Source organism: Desmodus rotundus, chromosome 2 (genome assembly GCF_022682495.2).
Source record: "Desmodus rotundus isolate HL8 chromosome 2, HLdesRot8A.1, whole genome shotgun sequence".
Lineage (NCBI taxonomy): Eukaryota > Metazoa > Chordata > Mammalia > Chiroptera > Phyllostomidae > Desmodus > Desmodus rotundus.
Window position 1 is genome coordinate 141,342,266 of NC_071388.1, and position 20,208 is coordinate 141,362,473.

General features: G+C 36.0%; 1 protein-coding gene across 5 annotated transcripts in view; it reads left to right on the forward strand.

Annotated features, from left to right (window-relative positions):
* The first annotated feature begins 820 nt into the window (after window positions 1-820).
* Window positions 821-20,208, forward strand: part of RIF1 (replication timing regulatory factor 1) — a 67,229-nt gene continuing 47,841 nt past the window's right edge. For 2 of the 5 annotated variants that reach the window (XM_024574736.4, XM_053918656.1), the window contains exons 1-12: window positions 1,043-1,235; window positions 1,401-1,514; window positions 2,248-2,326; window positions 5,197-5,293; window positions 6,568-6,695; window positions 6,787-6,881; window positions 7,716-7,905; window positions 9,378-9,470; window positions 15,122-15,260; window positions 17,267-17,418; window positions 18,666-18,777; window positions 19,454-19,627. In XM_024574736.4, the coding sequence (XP_024430504.2) occupies window positions 1,213-1,235; window positions 1,401-1,514; window positions 2,248-2,326; window positions 5,197-5,293; window positions 6,568-6,695; window positions 6,787-6,881; window positions 7,716-7,905; window positions 9,378-9,470; window positions 15,122-15,260; window positions 17,267-17,418; window positions 18,666-18,777; window positions 19,454-19,627 (1,396 nt within the window). In that variant the 5' untranslated portion in view covers window positions 1,043-1,212. The other 3 variants (XM_024574607.4, XM_024574674.3, XM_045183016.3) reach the window with 3 other exon arrangements.

Here is a 20,208-nt window from a genome sequence, read left to right on the forward strand (position 1 = left end):
CCTTTGCTAGGTGCAGATAACAGAGAAACAAAACTTAGCCCAGAACTATGGAGCTGGTGGTTGTACTGCGTAGGGGTAAGCCCTACGCGTGGAACCCGTGAGGCCAGAGTGCAAGGCTGCTGGGCCTTAAGGTTCTGTGGAAAGCACTCAGAGGCCTATGAAAAGGGGGGCAACATATTAACAGTAAGAACTGACATTCATTAAGGGTTTACTGCAGTTTCTCCAGTTTGATGTCCAGGCCAAGACCCCACCCTTGAACACCTGGGGCTTAACAGTATGCAGATCCCCGGGGAGCCACCCAAATCCGCTGAATCACAATGCCCAAGGGCGGGCTCAGAAATCAGCAATTTAATCAGGAATATCTTCAGGCCATTGTTATGTGCAACTAAAACTTGAGAACCTTGACCTCTCACCTTTTCTTCTTTTTCACCCGAAGCAGATACTATTATCACCCCTATTTTACGGAGGAGTAAATTGTGGCATAGAAAAGTTGATGAACTTGCTAAAGTCACACTGAACGAGGACTGGAATCTAGACCAATCTAAACGCAGGTCTTACTCTCAAACATCGTAGTAAATGATTTGTTGCTAATACTTCAACAAGCATTAAACTCGGAGTTTGAAAACAGTCTGAAAGCCCGTTAAATTTAGTCTGGTGAATTTGGAAGATTCACTGACATTTGGAATTTCAAGTCCCTCTCTGATTAAATTCACCAGGGCCTAAATCCCAAAATACCTTCTCCTTCTGCAAGGTGTGACCCGAACTGCAGGGCGGGGCCACAGGCGGGGCCAGGAGCGATCGACGACATCGGCGCGCCGCGGCCTGGCGCGTGCGTTCGGGCCTCTCCCGCCAGGCCTGCCTACTCTCGCGCTCTCCTGGGCCCGCCCCTCCCGCCATCTTGGTCTAGGAAGGAGCGCGCTGCACGCGTGAGTAAACAGTTCGAGACGGGAAAGTCTAGGCCTGCCCGCGTCCGCGAGGTGCGGGACGGAGGCGGAGAGAACGCAGTTCTGATCTTCAGACGTGGGGGTAAATACAGGGGTCACAGGGCAACGCCGCGCGGAACCCTCAGTTAGGCGCCGCCTCCGCCCCTTCCCGGTGAGACGCCTCTCACTTACGGCTTCTCCCGCCCCACGCCGGTCTCCTCCCCCTGTTGAAAGCTGCCCGGGAAAGTGCTGGCGGGAGAGGGCCTGGGCCCGAGCGCCGTGGGCCTGGATGCGGGCAGTGAGGCGCAGGAGGTTAGCGTCTAGGGTTAGTGCGCCCGGGGCCAGGGGTGTGGATGGACTTGGTTGGTCGGACTGTGAGGCCCAGGGTGAGCGCGTGGGTCCGGGGCCCGGAGTCACGCCGCGCCGGGCCGTTTCCATCGGTCACTGGATTTTCTCCCTTTCTGTTCGGTGCTTCAGGGTGGCCAAAATGACGGCCCCGGATGAGAGCCCCCTCGCGCCGCTCTTGGAGACTTTGGAAGACCACTCCGCCTCCCCTGGAGAGCAGACCGACGCTTACCTTACTCTGACAAGGTGAGGCCCGTTGGGAGTGGGGTGGCTGTTCTGGTGGGTCTTGGGGAGAACGTAGTTGGGGGGCACCCGAGTCGCGTTTGTGTGCTTTACAAGCCTGGCGGCGGGGAGGACGCTGGGGTTGCGGGCGAACGCGTAGGGTGCGTGGGAGGGTGCGTGGCAGGCGGCGTCCGCGGCTGCTGCGTTGCCTAAGGTGCGCGTTCGGAATGAGGAAGCCCGCTCCGGCGTCTCGCAATCGAAGAATTAAAAAAAAGCTTGCTCGAAAGTGGGCAGGCTGGAGGAGTGGTTTTCCGTGTAAGTCGCTTCTGTGTTGGGACAGTGTAGCACCCCAGAATTGGTTTTTTAATCGAGAGCAGTAACCCGAGTTTTATTTTCATTGCAAATGTTCTTATTTTTTTTCCCCTGCAAAACATTTGAGTTTTCTGTAGTGACTGGGGATTTGCGTGGGGAAGATAACAATTGGTACAGAACGATAAAGATTTAGTGAGTTTGTAAGTGGGGTAGGTTTCTCTGTCCAAACTTGTACACTGTCGATGCAAAAATCTAAGGGTGTTTCTTGTTTTTTTGTTTTTTGCTTCAGATGTATATTGCATTCTGTACTTATGTAGCTTAAGCTCTAGATCAAGTGAATTTGCTAGAATTCTAACATAAATTTTGAAAAGATTGTACAGATATTTTAGGGAGTGGTTTTTTGTGCCTGTCATCTGCATAAACTTGTGTTGCTTCTGTTTTTAAGTCGTATTACTGGAGAAGATGGAAAAGAAGTCATTGTAGAAATTGAGAACAAACTGCCTCGGCTATGTGAAGTTTTAAAGGTGTGTGTCTCTGTTATTTATTAAATAGTTTTTATTTCTGGGAGAAAAGTTTTGCCAGTTCACTCATAAAAACTTTGAATTTAAATGAAATAAAGCAGATTATAGTACTATTTGAGATTTATCATGTATCAAGTACTCAATTACTGTAGAGTTTTCTCTCACTTAATTTAACTCCACATCCCTTTGAGGTTATTTTTTAATCCTCACTTTATAGAAGAGATTTGTTTAATTTGCCTAAAGTTGCCCAAGGCCATTTGAATCCAAAACCCTTTTCATTTAAAAGCAGTGATCAGAGATTATTTTATCTCTTAATTTCTTTTGTAGGAATGTACTGCTAAGTAAATGATTTCTGTCATTCTGTTTTTAGTCTATTCTTTATCTTCTCACATGCTTAGTTTCAGATGCTGTTGCCTGATTAGACACGATTATTAAGATTATCTTTATTCCTTGATTATAGGAAGGTGGTATAATTTAACCACAAACTGAGGACCTGTATTCTTGTCCTCATTTGACTACACTGTGGCTTTGTGACCTACCTAACACTTAACTTCCAGTTTTCTTGTCTTTAGAATTAAGAGGTGGAACTCAATCTCTTTTGAGTTCCTAATTTTATGATCCTGTTTTTGCTTTTAATAGAAGTATTCTATGAAGATATTCGTTGTATATTTTAGCATGATTTCTGGCTGAACGTTGAGGTATTTGAGGTATCTCCTACCTCTTCAGTTGAGTCATCAATGCTGTTCATGTAAGCAAGAACTTTATTATGGAATAATTCGCTCAAGATATTAATGGTATTAGGTTAATAGTATCAGTGGTATTATTACCACATTCTTCTTCATTGTCATGTACCACAGTCCAGCAGTATCGTCATGCTCCACATAATGATGTTTTGGTTAACAACTTGTACCAAAAGAGTATACAACAGTGGTCCCATAAGATTACAGTGGAGCTGAAGAATTCCTGTTGCTTCCTATCACCTAATGATATTGTAGACCTCATAATGTTGCAGTTGAACACATTCTTCTCCTGCTGTAAATCTGTGCTGCCTGTTGTATAAAAGTATAGTGCATACAATTATGTACAGTACATACTACTTGGTAATAAATAACTATGTTACTGGTATATGTATTTACTATACTTTTTATCGTTATTTGAGGGTATAAGTTTTCTGCTCAATAAAAAATGTATGGTGTAACACAGTGCTGTGTTTGTTATCCTGGCAGCAGCCTCATACATCTTGTACCTAACCATGTCTCATGATTGCATCATTTTCTTTCGTGCTTGATTTAATCTCATGTTTTGTACAGTAATATACTGTACAGGCTTATAGCCTAGGCGTGTAGTAGGCTGTATCCAGGTTTGTGTAAGTGTACTCGATGATGTTCGCACAATGACAAAATTGCCTAACGGTGCATATGAGGCACTTCACAGAACATAACCCTTTTGTTAAGCAGCATGAGACAGTGTATTTGATATGAAAACATGCATTTTCATATATTTGGTATTTAACAGCGTATAGGGTCAGGAACCGAATTGCATGAATTTTGAGTCAAATAGTGATGTTTGTAAATAGATTTTATAACTAAAATGCCTGATGAATAAAATTGACTAGGAACAACACAGGGTTTAGAGGCACCAACCCCCTCCCCCTTGCCGTCAAAAATCTACATGTAACTTCTGACTCCCCTAAAACGTAACTATTTAGAAGTACATGGGTGATTACTGATAGGAAAATCAACAGGTTTGTGTGTGAATTACTAAGCACTAAAACGATATTTGAATTCTTTCAGAACAGGAATCATACTGGTGAAATGTGCTACTTAGAATTCTGCTAGTATTGTTTCCATGAACCCACAACATTCTTGAAGATGAGACATAACACCTTTAAGAAACCCTCTCAGGCAATATGTATTTAATAAAAGTTTATTACAGATATGCTAGCTATTATCCAGGAGATGTATAAGTAGTTCTCAAAGTCTTAGGTGTATAAGGCTTTATGTATTTGTAGTTGTCTGAATAGATTAATATCCCTTATGCCCCAGGCATTGGTTTTTGTGTTGTTTTGTTTGATTAATTATAAAATCAAACAATGTCCTGGGGAAGTGCCCTTTCATATATTTACTACTAACATTTTTTCTTCCTACTAGTAACAAATAGAAGAATCCTAGGATATCTGATTCAGAGAAATGGGGGGATTTGCACCTAAATCACTTTGGAATAGGAAAGGTACCAAGAAAGACAGGGTTTCAAGTCATAGGGTTGGGAGATATATTTGACAAGTTTGGGAATTCATAGCTTTTACGTACATAATATGGGTTGGACTTTGAATTCGAGGTGAACATGGATTCAAATTCTGACTTAAAAGCAGGGATTTTTTTTTTTTTTTTTTTAAGATTGAGATGTTTAAATCTCCTTGCGGTAAATGCTACATTTCAACTACCTGCCCTCCCTGCCCCCCCCCCCACCCCTTCCACGTTAATGCTAGGGTTTCAGCTTTTGTGTTTGAGTCTTTTGCTTTCCCTTTGTAGAAAGAAGGGCTTTGCTCCTATTTATTTCCTGTCTAGTGTCTTTAGCATTTTCCATTTCTTGGCTTTTTCTTTGCTTTCAGGTATGTGGAGATGTTCTTTATCTTTTAAGAAAAATGTTCTTTATTCAGTTGATCTTTTATCTAGTTTCCCTCTTTGCTATGCTGTGTGTGTGTGTAACACATACATGGCCTGCTGATCTTATTTTATCTACTTTCAAAGATTTGTTGATTGATTATATTAAAATGTAATTTTGATTTTCAATCAAATTTTCCTCTCTAGACACCGATTCACAATTGTACTCATTTGTAACAAGTTGGTGATTTTGTTTGTTTGTTTTTATAGACTCACATTTCCAGTGAAAACTCAGAGCTCAGTTGTGCTGCTCTGCAAGCCTTGGGATTTTGTTTATATAATCCCAAAATTACCTCAGGATTATCAGGTAGGTATTTATTATGACTTAATATTTTGAAGTTTATAAGTATATACTTTAGATATTGTTAAAAGTACTGTTACCTCTGTTAGATATATAACTTATAGTTTAGGATTTGCTTTCAAGAAAGATGTTTAGATTATCATTGGAAAGTGTCTTTCTTAGATATAGCCCTTTGATAATGATAAAATTTGCTCTAAAATAAGTCTATTTATAATAATTACTATGAAAATTGAACTTTCTCCTTTGTAAAACACTTACTTGCTTTGGGAGTTAATAATTTTTTTTAATCTTTTAAAAAATTTTTATTTATTTTTAGAGAGAGGGGAAGGGAGGGAGAAAGGGAGGGAGAGAAACATTGATGTGTGAGGGAAACATCCATTGGTTGCCTGTTGCATGTCCCCAACCAGGGCCTGTCTCAACCCAGGTATGTGCCCTGACCAGGAATCAAACCAGCAGCCTTTTGGTTTGCAGGCCAATGCTCAGCCAGGGTGGAAGTTAATAATTTAGATGGTCATTTATTTTCTGTAAGCATATACATAGGCATATGCTGCATTGAAATGTTTTTACATAGTGGTAAGTGGGATGATTTAGAACTAAAAGTGGTATTGAAATAGAAGACTGACCTGATGCTTTCTAAGTTTTCAATTTAATCTTAATCGTTGCGCTAAAGATAGTAGTTTGCCATGGTAAAGGAAACCTAGGAGATGATCTTTAGAGAGGGGAAATCAGGAATAGGGAATAAAGATGTTAGAAAGTTGTAACCATGTCTTTCCTGAGGGAAAAGTTTCTGCCCTTTCTTATATACAGGGTGAGGCAAAAGTAGGTAACAGTTGTTTGTAAGAAAAATAATGAAGTAATTAATAAATAATAGAAGAATAAACTTTTCCATACTCATAACTATAAACCTAATTTTGGCCCATCCTGTGTAGAGATGTTAGCAATCTAAAGTAGGAGTTGTTCATTTTGGAGCATAGATGTAGAGTTCATAACATCTTGTCAAAATTTATCTTGTATGTCCAAACCTGCTGGTGATACCTAAAGTTACTTTAATTGCACAAAATAATCTGACTTAGAGTCTACCGTTTTCTCTAAATATACCCTTCTATCTTACCTATTTTTGTGTTTGGGGAAGAAAAATTTGATAGCAGCATTGGTTCTCTGGTCTTTTTCTGTGGATATGCATTTAATTTATTGACAGTGAAGAATATATTTTTCTCTTTATATTTGACATTTTAAAGGATGGAAACTATTGCACATAATTAAAGCTGCTTGTTTTTCAGAGAAAAATATTCAAGAACTGCTTTCAAAATTGAATGATACTGTTAAGAGTTCAGACAAAAATGTATGTACTAGGGCGCTTTGGGTGATATCCAAGCAGACATTTCCCACTGAAGTTGTTGGCAAAGTAGTGAGTATAGTTTTCATATGTCTTCTTAACTACAGGCCATTTTAAAAATTCATGCTTATTTGATTTGTATTTGTTTCGTTCTGTCTTTTAGGTATCCAGTACAATTGATTCATTAGAAGTAGTATTTAATAGAGGAGAGATGCATTCTGCTGTTGTTGATTATGAAGCATTAAATGTCATCATAAGGTATGAATTTGGATGCTCTGCAAATTGGAAGAATCGTTTCAGGAAATTTAGAATTTACTTTTAAGGAGTGAACTTTTGGGACTTGAGTTTGGGTTAGACATTGAAAGAAGGAAATGACTTCTAGACTAAAAGTATCAACAAAAAGTAACAGGAAGAAGAAGGAAGTAGATGTGCTTAAAAGTTAGTTGGTTTCTTTGTTTTTACTGAGATAGTCTTAAAGTCTTGGTTAGGCTGCTGTTGCTAACATAATTCTGGATTTAAAAATTCTGTTAAAGCTTTTGCAAGTTTAGAAAATAATGTACACTCCCAAGTGAGGTCTATAGGGCATATTTAGGATGTCCTTAACAGTGCCTATCGGGAAGAACCAGAAAATCCTCTACTTTCTTCTGCTCATCCCTGCTTTTTGTAATGGACATGTTATCAGCACAGACTTTGTTGATAAGCTTTGTCTTCTCTCTGTTTTAAATTTTTCTTCCATAGCTGAGTTATTTGCTCTAACTACTTAGGTTGTTCTGGTGTCCTGGTTGATGCTCACATTATATTATAGCTCTCTGGCTGTCCTATAAGAATGTTGAATTTAATTATATAAAAGTAATTAATATTTAAAAAATTTTAAAAGAAGACAAAATATGTTCTTATTTTAAAAATAATAATACTGAAATCTAAAAAATTAGCATGTAAAAATTTGATCTTTTTTGTGTGTATACATATATGTACATATTCTAAAACTAATGGACTCTACTATGCATATTTCTGTCTGCCACTTATTTTCCTGGTAGTTTAGATGTAGAAGTTGAGGTCAAACTAAATTATTCATTGATTTCTCCATTATAGGCTAATTGAGCAAGCCCCAGTTCAAATGGGAGAAGAGTCAGTTAGGTGGGCAAAACTGGTCATACCTTTAGTTGTTCATTCGGCCCAAAAGGTACATTTGCGGGGAGCAACTGCTTTAGAGATGGGAATGCCCTTGTTGCTTCAGAAACAACAAGAAATAGCATCTATCACAGAGCAGCTTATGACTACTGTAAGTATTACTTTGTGTAAGGATGTTTTGAATAGTACATTGTAAGGTTCTGCACCAAGCTTAGGGCTCATATTGGTATAATTGTATTATGATCTAGGAGATTCCTCTTCGAATTAAAACACAATTGCTTAATTAGTGTAGACATACTGGTCCTTCATTACAGTGAGGTCAGCTGTCTATTCAGTATTACTGTGATCCAATCATTTTATTCCATCCTCAGTGAATGGTGATTGGAAGGGATTGCATTTTGGGAAAAGGGAGAATATTAACTAGTTCAGTGCTATTTGGCTTGTTTTAGCATAATCCCAACAGTTAAAAGTTTGATACACATAAGTGCATCTACTATGTATAATTCCCTAAAGCAGTTATTTGCCTCGGACTTTAGGTTTTTTAATCCTTTTTCTTGTAACAAGTATTTATTGAGCACCTATTATATGCTGAGTGTTTTAGGCACTGAATATGCCAGTGAACAAAAGGAACTTGGGGAGTTTATTTTTCTAGTGGAAGAGATAATAAAGTATATAGTAAACTAAGTAAAGAACATTATGGAGAACAGTGGGGATGGAGAGAGTATCATTGAAGAGGAAGGGTGAAGTGGTCAGGGAAGAGAAATAATGGGATATTTGAACAGTGATTTGAAGGTGATGCAGGAGTTAGCTCTTGGGAGGAACCATGAAAGCAAAAGGCCCAGCTCTGATGGTTGTATTCAGTGAACATTGGGCAGTATGTTAGCAGAGATCGTAAGAGTGAGGAGTAGGAGATGATTTTAGAGAAACGGGGCCAAATCACACAGGACCTTGGGGGTTGTTATAAGACTCTGGGTTCTACTGAAAACCATATTTGAAGGTTTTGAGTGTAGGAATGCTATACGTACTGGGGGAAATTTAGACATACTACAGTAATCCAGACAGTGGGGGGGCCTTCCAGTCTAAATTCTGGGGTTTTGTTTGTTCATTTTTAAAACTTACTTAATGGTAATATTTGGAGTCTGATAACGTATCACTTACCTTTGCAAGTTTTTTTTTAATTCTGATAAGTTTATTATTTTTAAGAGTATATATAAAATTCTTCATGTATTTGAACTAAAATTTTCTCAGATGTCCATTATCCATGAAGCTATTAATGTATTTTTAAAGTTATCAGAGTGAGAAGTTAAAACGTTGTCATTTGAACTTCAATTGATGGTATGTATGTTAAAGTTGTTAGGGGAAAGAATATTGGTAGAAAAAAATTAAGCTGGATTAATGGATGCAAGAATGGCTAGATCGTGATAAGACAAGCACAGTAAAATATTAATGGGTATTTATATTTGGATATTTATTATAAAACTCTCAGCTTTGCTATATGTGTGAAAGTTTTCCTAATAAAACATTGGGTAAAGTTATTTAACTGAGACAATCAGCCAATTTGATATTGTGTGTTTTTTCCTTCCCAAGAATCCTTTTGGTAAATATTTTTTCTTTTGTTTGCAGAAGTTACTTTCAGAACTCCAAAAGCTATTTATGAGTAAAAATGAGACTTATGTTTTAAAATTATGGCCTTTGTTTGTCAAACTTCTTGGGAAGGTAAGTCCACATTTAAAGAACAGTTCACAGTTTTATATGCCAAAAACTTTCATTTCTTAACTTCATTTACATTGTATAGTTGATCCTTATTATCATGCCAATATGATAACTGTTCACTAAATATACAGATATATCTGTCCACCAAAATATGTTTGTAAACACAATATCAGTTCTTGGGCTATATAATTACCTAAAGTTATTACCTGTGTGTATAACAGACATGCAGAGTAGCAAATAAATTTGAGTTCCCCAGTGCATTTGTTCCCAGCTGACCTTGAATAAGGACGGTTATGCTTTGCCTTTTTGTTTGAGCTGTCTATGTCATTTAAATGTCCTTTTCATGATGCATTTAGTGCCACATTTTTCACATTTTGTGCTTTTTCTTGATTACATTTTTTTGCCCTCACCTGAGGACATGCTTACTGATTTTAGAAAGAGGGAGGGGAGGGAAACAACTTCTGATTTGTTGCCTCTTGCATGGGTTACCTCTTGGCATGTGCCTTGACTAGGGATCGAACTTGCAACCTAGGTATGTGCCCTGACTGGGAATCCAACCCAAGACCTTTCAGTGTATAGGACAATACTCCGACCAACTGAGCCACTCGCCAAAGGGCAATGATTGCCCCTTTTGATGGCCCCAAGTGTAGTGTTGAAGGGCTGTCTGCAGTTCCTAAGTATAGGAAGACTGCTGTGCCTAATATAGAAAATAGGGGTGTTAGATAAGCTTTATTCAGGCATCAGTTATAGTGCTCCTGGCCAGGAGTTCAGTGTTAGTGAAATAGTGATGTATCGTTGTGTACTGCATTAACAATGTTAAGGTCAGCAGTGGATTGCATATACGATGGTGGTCCCATGAGATTGTAATGGACCTGAGAATTCCTGTTGCTTAGTGACATTGTGTGGTTGCGGTGGTGGTGCCCACAAACCTGCATTACCAGTTACATCAAAGTGTATCACATATAGTTATGTATGGTACATAATACTCGATACTGATAATAAATGATGGTTACTGGTTTAAGTATTTATTATACTAACCATTATTTTAGAATGTACTCTTTCTACTTACTAAAAAAAAGTTGGCTATAAAATAGTATGCCGTGTTACCCTGCCAGCAACCTCATACATCTTGGGCTTACCTCATCTCTTGATCACATCATTTTCTCTTGTGCTTGATTTAAAACCTCGTGTGTTGTGTAGTAGCACGCTGTGTACAGGTCTCTAGCCAAGGAATTTGACTGTACCACATAGCCTAGGTGTGTAGTAGGCTATACCATCTAGGTTTGTGTGTGTGCACTCTATAATGTTGACACAATGACAAAATTGCCTCATGTGTTTGTTGGAACGAATCCCTGTTGAGCATTGCATGATTGTATACTAAGTAAGTTGTCTTTTAAAAAATAAACATACAACAAGGTTGTGTATTGATTGGTTGAAACCAAGGTGACAGGAACCTAACTGCATTTTTCCTAGGAGTGATGGCTCAGTATTCCTAAATACGGTATTCAAGATGACTTAATAAAACATAACTGTCTTGAATAAGAATTGACTGTATGTTCTATCTGTAAGCCAGATTTCCTTGAGAGAAGAGTATATGTTTTTCTTTATTGTGGTAAATATAATTCTTAAAAGCATCCTAAGTGTACAGTTCAGTGGCATTAAATACATTCATAAGTTGTATAAACATCACCTCTATTTATACCCAGAACTTTTTCATTATCCCCGACAAAGAATCTACTACATTAAGCAATTATTCCCTCTGTTCCTTTCCTTACATCTCCTGGTAAATTGTACTTTCTGTCTGTATGGATTTACTAATTCTAGGTACTTGATATAAGTGTAAATCTATAATATTTGCCCCTCTGTGTATTATTTCACTAAGCATAATTTTTTAAAGGTCCAGCCATGTAGCACATTAAAATTTCCTTCTTGAGGCAGAATAATACTTTATGTGTATGTACCTCATTTTGTTTATCCATGCATTTGTTGATGGATATTGGCTTGTTTTCACCTTTTGGTGATTATGAATAATGCTGCTGTGAATGTTGGTGTACAGATATCTGTTGGATTCTCTGCTTTCAGTAGTTTTGGATACGTACATAAGAGTGAATGCTGGGTCATGATAGATTTATGTTGAACTTTTAGAGAAACCTCCAACCTCTGTGGTCACGCCATTGTACACTCCTACCAGTAATGCACAAGGGTTCAAATTTCTCCACATCCTTGTCAAAACTTGTTATTTTCCCACTTTTGGATAATAGCTTTTTTTTTAATTGGACCATTTTAATGTTTTTTTTCAGTATGATAAATAGTTCTCTTGATGATTATGGACATATAAGACTATTGGGTAGGATTCAGAAACATCATAATGGTGGTTTTTCTTACTGGTTTGTAGTCTTCAATAATTATAAGGAGTTGGTTGTGTGAAACACCTGTCAAGCCAGTGTAATTGCATTTACATATCCATCATTTTCAGGATTGTTGTTTGAGGCCTATTTCCCCCAAATGACTTTGCTTCCTTGTATCACAAGGCCCAAATTGCCCACGTTTCATCTCAGTACCTGTGGTAGTAATACCCTAAGTTGTATATAGTAGGGATGAGGAATTTTTCTGCACACTCTGTATTGACGAGCACAAGGTGACTTTTCACTTACGTGTTATGTGGACCTTGTTAAAACATAAGTCCATTGGCTTAAGGAATCTTCTATTTAGGTAATTTTTACATATAGCTATTTTCAACAGCTGAATTTAATACCCAACCTCTTTCATACATTTTCCTTTCTCTTTCCTGTTCCAATAACTTAATATTTCTATTTCTCCATGGGTGTGAACCTGGCAGAGGGATTTTCCCACTTTCTCTTTTTTATTTGAAAGTACTCAAAGTAAGCTTGTACTGTCCCTCTGTATCCAGCAGGATGGCAGGTACTCTTTTCTATGGAGTCTTTTCATCATTGTTTTGTTTGGTGTTTCTATTTTCATGCATCTTAATATTAATAGTCTTTTGTTTACTTATTGTGGTGCTATTTACAGTAGCACTCAGCCTTCAGACTCGGCATGTCTGACCTCTTGGAACACTTATGAACCTCTCAATTTTTCGTCTTTCTCTTTTTCTCATGATAATTCAAGTAACATCTATAGTGTTTATGGTGGTAGCTCAGTATGTTCACTTTGTGGCATAGTGATGGCAGCCCAACTGCTTGGTAAAGAAGCCTTAAGGTTGTGGATCCCAGAGATCCATGAGCTGACTCCACACAACTCAGATGACAGGAAAACCTTTGTCCGTTTTTATTTTTTTATTTATATTCTTAAATTTTTAATTTATTTTCTCTAGGTTTTCCTGTGAAAGTAGTATTTATTTTTTAAATTTTATTCTTCAATTACAGTTTATTTTACATTGAGTATCTTGTATTAGTTTCAGGTATACGGTATAGTTGTTAGCAACCATGTACCTTACAAAATGGTTTACTACCTGTCACCACCGTACACACTTATTACAAGGTATTTCCTGTGCTGTACTTTACATGCCCAGCCTTTGCCCATTTTTAAATTGGGTGGTTTGGTTTATGTTAAGTTGTAGTTCTTTATTCTGGATATTAATTCTTTATCAGACATCATTTGCAAATATTTTTTCCCCATTCTGTAGGTTGTCTTCACTTTCTTGATAGTATCCTTTGATGCATAAAAGTTAAATTTGATGAAGTGCACATAAATTAGATAATTGATAACTGTTATCTGTGCATTCTGTGTCATATCTATGAAGTTGTTTCCAAATCCAGTGCATTAATCTTTTCCCCTATGTTTTCTTCTAGGAGCTTTATAGTTTTAGTTTGTGTGTTTTGATCTTTGATCCATTTTGAATTTTTTTGTGTATATAAATAAAGCAAGAGTATAGCTTCAGTTTTTGGCCTGTGGATATTTAATTTTCCCAGACTATTTGTTGAATAGATTTTTTGTTATTGAAAGGTCTAGGCACACTTGTAAAACCAATTGACAATATATGGAAGGGTTTATTTGTTCTTGTACCACTACCGTATTTCTTTTTTTTAATTGAATAGAGAGAGACAGACCTCAGTTTATGGTTTCACTTATTTATACTTTAGTTAGTTGCTTCCTGAATGTGCCCTGACTAGAGATGAAACCTGCAACGTTGGTCAACGTTGGTGTATTGGGAAAACATTGTAACCAGCTGAGCTACCCTAGTCCACTACCATATGTTTTAATTACTACAGTTTTGTAGTAAGTTTAGAAGTCAACTTTTTTTTTTTTTTTAACTTTAAGAGATTTTAGAGAGAGGAGAAGGGGGGAGACAGGGAGGGAAACATTGATGTGTGAGAGAAATATGGATCTGTTACCCTCACACATCCCCAACTAGGGACCTGGCCTGCAACCCAGGCATGTGCCCTGACTGGGAATCAAACCAACAACCTCTCGGTTTGCAGGCTAGTTCTCAATCCACTGAGCCACAACAGCCAGAGCTCCAATTTTGTTTTCTATACTTATTTAAGTCTCTTTAGATTTCTTTCAGCAGTGCTTTTTGTAGCTTTTAGTGTACAAGTCTTTCACCAGTTGTTTAGGTTTATTATTAAGTAATTCTTTTTAAGTGCTATTGTAGATAGAAGTGCTTTCTTTCCGAACTTCCTCTTCAAGATTGTTGCTAATGTATAGAAATACAACTGATTTTCAGGTGTTGATCTACTCTGAAACATTGTTGTACTAATTTCATCAGCTCCAGGAGCTTTCTTGTGAGTTCCTTGTGATTGTCTAAGCCAGGTTTTTTCTGTTGTTGTTCATACTCTGTTCAGATTATATGTAGTTTATATCTACTTATGACTGTTAATGTTTTTTATTTAATTAATTAATTTATTTTTATTCAGTTACAATTGTCTGCATTTTCTCCCTTTCCCTCCACCCCACCCCAGCCAGTCCCACCTCCTTCCCCCACCTCTACCCTCCCCTTTGATTTTGTCCTTGTGTCCTTTATAGTAGCTCCTATAACCCCACTATCCTCACTCGACATGTTTATTGATTTTAGGAAAGTGGGGAAGAAAGACAGGGAGAGAAACATCAATCGGTTACTTTTTGTAGGTGCCCAAGCCAGGGACCGAACCTGCAACCTAGGCATGTGCCCTGACTGGGAATCTAATCTTCTATCCTTTAGTTTGTGGGACGATGCCCAACCAATTGAGCTATGCTGGCCAGGGCAATATTTTCTCTTTCTTTGTATTTTCTCTCAAGATGCATGTTTACTTGTCCTTTATGCATTTTTTCACTTAACCATTTTTCTTGTCTATTTTACTGTGTTTGAAAAGACAGTTTTTATTAGTTTCAGGGTTTAACATTTTTTTAATACTAATATTATTTTTTCATATAAACATTTCCTTTTTGGTATTAATGTTGGTAAAACTGGTATTTATCTTCCTAATTTTCTCTAATATTTTAGAAATGCTTTGTGTTATTTACTACCTGCTTCATGGAGCTTTATATCTTGTGATCTTGAATTTTGAATGTACATACAGAATTTGGTACTATTTAAAATTTAAATTCCTAAGACTTTTCCATAGTTGAATTGATTGAATTAGACCAGTGAATGATACTAGTGCCTTATGTATTGTTTTAGGCAGGTAAATAACTTTTTAATGATTTTTTCTTTTTAGACCTTGCATCGAAGTGGGAGTTTTATTAATTCCCTATTACAGCTGGAAGAACTGGGATTTCGTAGTGGAGCACCCATAATTAAAAAAATAGCTTTTATTGCTTGGAAGAGTTTAATAGATAATTTTGCGTTAAATCCAGGTAAGTAATATTTTAAAATCTGAATATTTATGTTCAAAAAGTGAACAAAATGACAAGTACCATTGTGGCTTCTTAGTACATGCTTACATTTTAGTTGACCACTTTACCAATCTCTCATTTAATCATCACAGTGGACCTGAGATAGTAAATATTGTTACTATTTTGGAGAGATTAAGTAATTTACCAAAGGTCACATGATCAATAGATAGGAAATAATCGTGATTATGGAACAAACCTATCAATGACTGATCAACTTAATGGTAGGTTAACATTAATATATACAAGTGATTCCCTTTAATTTACCTTAACTTTCGCCTCCTATTATCTATCGAAGGTGGTTGATATATATGAGAAAGAATATTTAGCCCAGAAGTGGGTCAGCATTAGTACCTACTTCACTGGGTAACTTAATCTTAGGTATAATTGATACTGTATATTTACCAGATCTGCTAAGTAATGTTGACATCATTCTGTATTTGTTTTTCTACCAAAGACCATTAATCCTTTTCTTCCTTTTTAAATGTGATTTAGAAGGTGATTATTTGCATTAAACATAATTGCTTTTATTGAAAATATTGGTAAAAGCGTGTAGCCAGGTACCAGTTTTAATGGAAATGTTTCTTTTTGTTGTTGTTTATGAACTACCACCATGAGATAATGTTCAGGACTAAATGTATTGAGTGTTACATCATAAATAGGAGGGGCTTAAAGAAGGTAAAGTAAGTCCAGAGCTAGAAAGTCTATGACTGGTATTTTATGGACCCAGGAAGTCATTAAGGAATCAGATGCCTAACTTTCTATTCCGTCATCTTCAATATACCTTAGTTGTACTCTATAGGAAGGAGGAAAGGCAGAGCTGAAATGTATAATACGCGTTCTAGAAATTCTGCATGCACTGCCACTTAAGTCTCACTGAATAGAATGGCTAAACAGGAGACTAGATAAAGAAGTCAAAATTGGGCACCCATCACTGTCATGAGTGAAAGCAGGCCTTATAACTAAAAGATAATGAATGGATAATTGTATCACAATTGGCAATCATGCTATAGGGGTTTATTGTGTAGCTCCTCTCATAAACAAAGGATTAGAGCATTTGTTCTCACAGTGGTCTGACTTTATTTTCTTATGGAAAGGTTAATTAAAAGCTGAATGGCAAAAGAGTTGTAAGAAAACATTAATGAATGTCATCTCACCAAATACATGGCTTTACACTTATTTCTAACTTCTTAAGTCTTTTTAATAAGTTACTTGAGCACAGACTGTCTTTTATATATTTCCAGTTAAACTTAACATATTCACATACTTCTGATAATATTTTATTTAAAGAATTGGATTTAATTTTTATGCTGAACTTTAATCTGATTATTGTAAATGTAGAGTACATCTGATTCTAAATAAATCTATTTAGGTTTCCAAAATCTAATGGCAACAACAGGTATAATGCATAATAAAGTAAATTACTAGTAAAGTTTAAAAATAACTTTTTGACAGGATGTAAAATATATGCCTTTATTTTTTACCTGTTAAATAAGGATAATGAAAATACTAAAGCAGCTTGGACAATTTCTCAATGTTTGGCATATTGGGCTAGACAGTTTGTTGTGGAGGACCACTTGGTGTATTTAGTACTATCCCCTGGATGCAGCCCATTCTCTAGATGCCAGTAGCATTCTCCTTACCCTTGCCTCTCGAGTTGTAACAGCCAAAAATATTGTAAACATTGCCAATGTCCCTTGATTGCAAAATCACCCCTTGTGCCCAGTATTTAATAAATGTACTTACACCTTTTTTGTTGTTGCCTTCCTAAGTGTTGTTTTCTAAGCTTACTGGAGTTTGTCAGGTGAAACTTTTCAGGTGAAATGGGAACAGCTCACTGTTGATTCAAAAAATATATTTTTAAATTCTCTTTCTATGGTAAAAGGAGACTATTGCATATTCAATCTTAAAATTGAATTTTTAGCTCTTAATGTTTTTTTACCTGGGTGCTTATTTCATTCTCTTTTAAGAAATACTATGTAGTGCGAAAAGACTGAAGTTGTTAATGCAGCCTTTGAGTTCCATCCATGTGAGAACAGAAGCTTTAGCACTAACAAAATTAGAAGTCTGGTGGTATTTGCTAATGAGACTTGGACCTCATCTTCCTGCTAATTTTGAACAGGTAACATTACAAGTGTTGACTGTAATACTTCGTGGGTTTTTTTTTTAATTAATGTGTTCTTTAATCTTTCAGTGTTATTTTTGCTATGTGTTAGTAGACCACAGTGTATGAGATCTTTTTTTCTTAACGCAAACTTGAATTCCTTTCCCTCAAAGGATACTCTCTATTTTTTAGGGACATTATGAAGATTTTTTAAAAGGAATTCCGTGGGGCTTAGAATATAATTGAGAGTAGATTTAGTATTTTTGAAATAGAAATCAAGGGCTACACTGGGTTGATAACAAAATTGGATTAATTCTTACTTCTTTTATCTCCTTTTTCTAGGCTATCTAGTGACAACCAATTTAAATCCTATTATAGCTTTTCAGTATTGTTGCAAATAATTTACAAATTCCTTTGGATTTTGATATCCTTTTGGACATTTAGACACAGACTTAATCTTATATGTACCTCTTTATTTTTATAATTAATCCTATCCTTCATTTTTGATTTTTTAAAGTGAAATAAAAAAGGACAGGTCTGATAACTTTTTAAAATGTCTTTATTGCTTATCTTTGATTTTCAAGGAAATTTTACTTTTGGATCTGTAGTCCTTGCTTTCTAGTCTATATAAATAACATAAGCAGGGAGTGTATTCTTAGAAAGGGAGACTTTAAATGTACTTGAAATTTTTCGCAAGTTTAAAAATTTTTTAATATATTAAGGATTTTAAATTTGGTAGAAGATGAACTAATTAAAATTGGACATTGATAGTAATATGTAATTGGAATCATAATTTTTTTCAGATTCCACCATTGGAGGGTTCTTTTAAGCTAATCTTACCCAGTTGTCCCACACATTCATTGGCGTAATTCATTGGCTAGATTTGACTGGTACTGGAATGATTTTAGAAATGAGCTTGAATTTATCGTAATATATTTTTAGCATGTGTTTTTAAAAAGCTTAAAGGAAGTCTGCCAATTGCATTAAAAATCAGGTAATGTTATTTGCAAAAATTATTTGTGTATAATTTGGAATTTATAACTGAAATTTACAGATAGTACTCATTTGGGGCAATATAGTTTAATAAAAATGCTTACTTTTCCAAATTTCAGTTTTAAGCCTGTTCATTGAAACAGCCCATAAAATTCAACATATTAAAAGAATTTAGACTACCTCTTAAATTAACTGTATTGTGTAGGACTTTTTAAAAATATGAAAATTATGCAGTTTACAGATATCTCTTTTTATTACTGTTACTCCAATAGGTTTGTGTGCCCCTGATTCAGAGCACAATAAGCATTGATACTAATGCTTCACCTCATTCATCTCGTGTAGCTACTTCTCCAGGCCTAACCCCTATGACCCCTCAACATAAAGGTAAGAGATAGACATACTTGTTACATCTTTTTTAAAAATTGCTTTGACTGAAGATTTTGTTGAGTGTTCTCACATAAAATGAAGCACTTCATGATTTTGGCCCCCCATCGCAAAGTCCATTACATATTCTTCATTGTTTTCTGTATGTGTTAAATGTTCTCTGTAATAATCACATTGTTGTAGTTGGAAATACCAGCCTTTTTTTAGCACATGTGAAGTGTATTACAGACTATCGTGTATGTTTCAGAACCAGAATCTTCATGGATATTTTTAAAAACAACAGATCTTAACAGATATAAGAAATGTGGCTGAGAATGAATACCACTGAAAGATAATTATTGCTATTATTATTTTCTATTAGCTATTGTGATCCAAATGTATATATTTTTATATTTAAGTTTAAGGAATGTCTGAATTTTAATAATTCAGTATGTGGATAAATGCCGATGAGAATTATATTCATTTAAATGGTGTGTAACACTAATCATGTTCTTAACCTAGTTAGATTATTTAATTGGAACACTGTTGTGGGTTTTGACAAAAACTTTCCATTTTTATTAGGGAAACACACTATTTACATCTAATGCTACGTTTCATTTAAAGGGAGTAAACAAAATATATTCATTTTAATAGATAATTTAAGCTTATATAATTTGTGTTTTGTTTTGTTTTAAAGGTGCTTCCCCATATGGAGCCTCTGTGACCCCCCGGATGAACTTGAGTTCAAATTTTGGTGTGATGGCCACAATCCCCTCTATTCAACTTTTAGGACTTGAAATGCTACTTCATTTTTTTTTGGGTCCAGAAATCTTGAGTTTTGCTAAGCAAAACAAACTTGTACTGAGCTTAGGTATTTAATCGTTTTTCAAATAATTTCATTTATTAAAACAGTTCAGAACAGAGTGCACTAGGGGAATTTGACTGGTACTGGAATGATTTTAGAAATGAGCTTAAAGATTTCTTAGTTAATTTTTTGTAGCATGTTCTTTTTATTCTTAAAGATTTTATTTATTTTCAGAGAGAGAGGAAGGGAGAGAGAAAGAGAGGAAGAGAAACATTCATGTGTGGGAGAAACATTGATTGATTGCCCCTCAAATGCCCTCAACTGGGGACCTGGCCTGCAACCCAGCCATGTGCCCTGACTGGGAATCAAACTGGTGATCTTATGGTTCACAGGATGGCTCTCAATCCACTGAGCCACACAAGGCAGGGCTTAATATTTTTTTTAAAACTTAAAATGAGTCTACCAATCATTAGGTAGTGTCGTTTGCAAAAATTATTTGTATATAAGTTGGAATGTACAACTAAAATTTCTAGATAGTTTGCATTTAGGGCAAATACTATTCAATAAAAAGATTTTATAATTCTATATGAAATAAGTTTTTTCAATATAAAACATGTCAGACCACGTAAAATTTTATATTGAGAAGT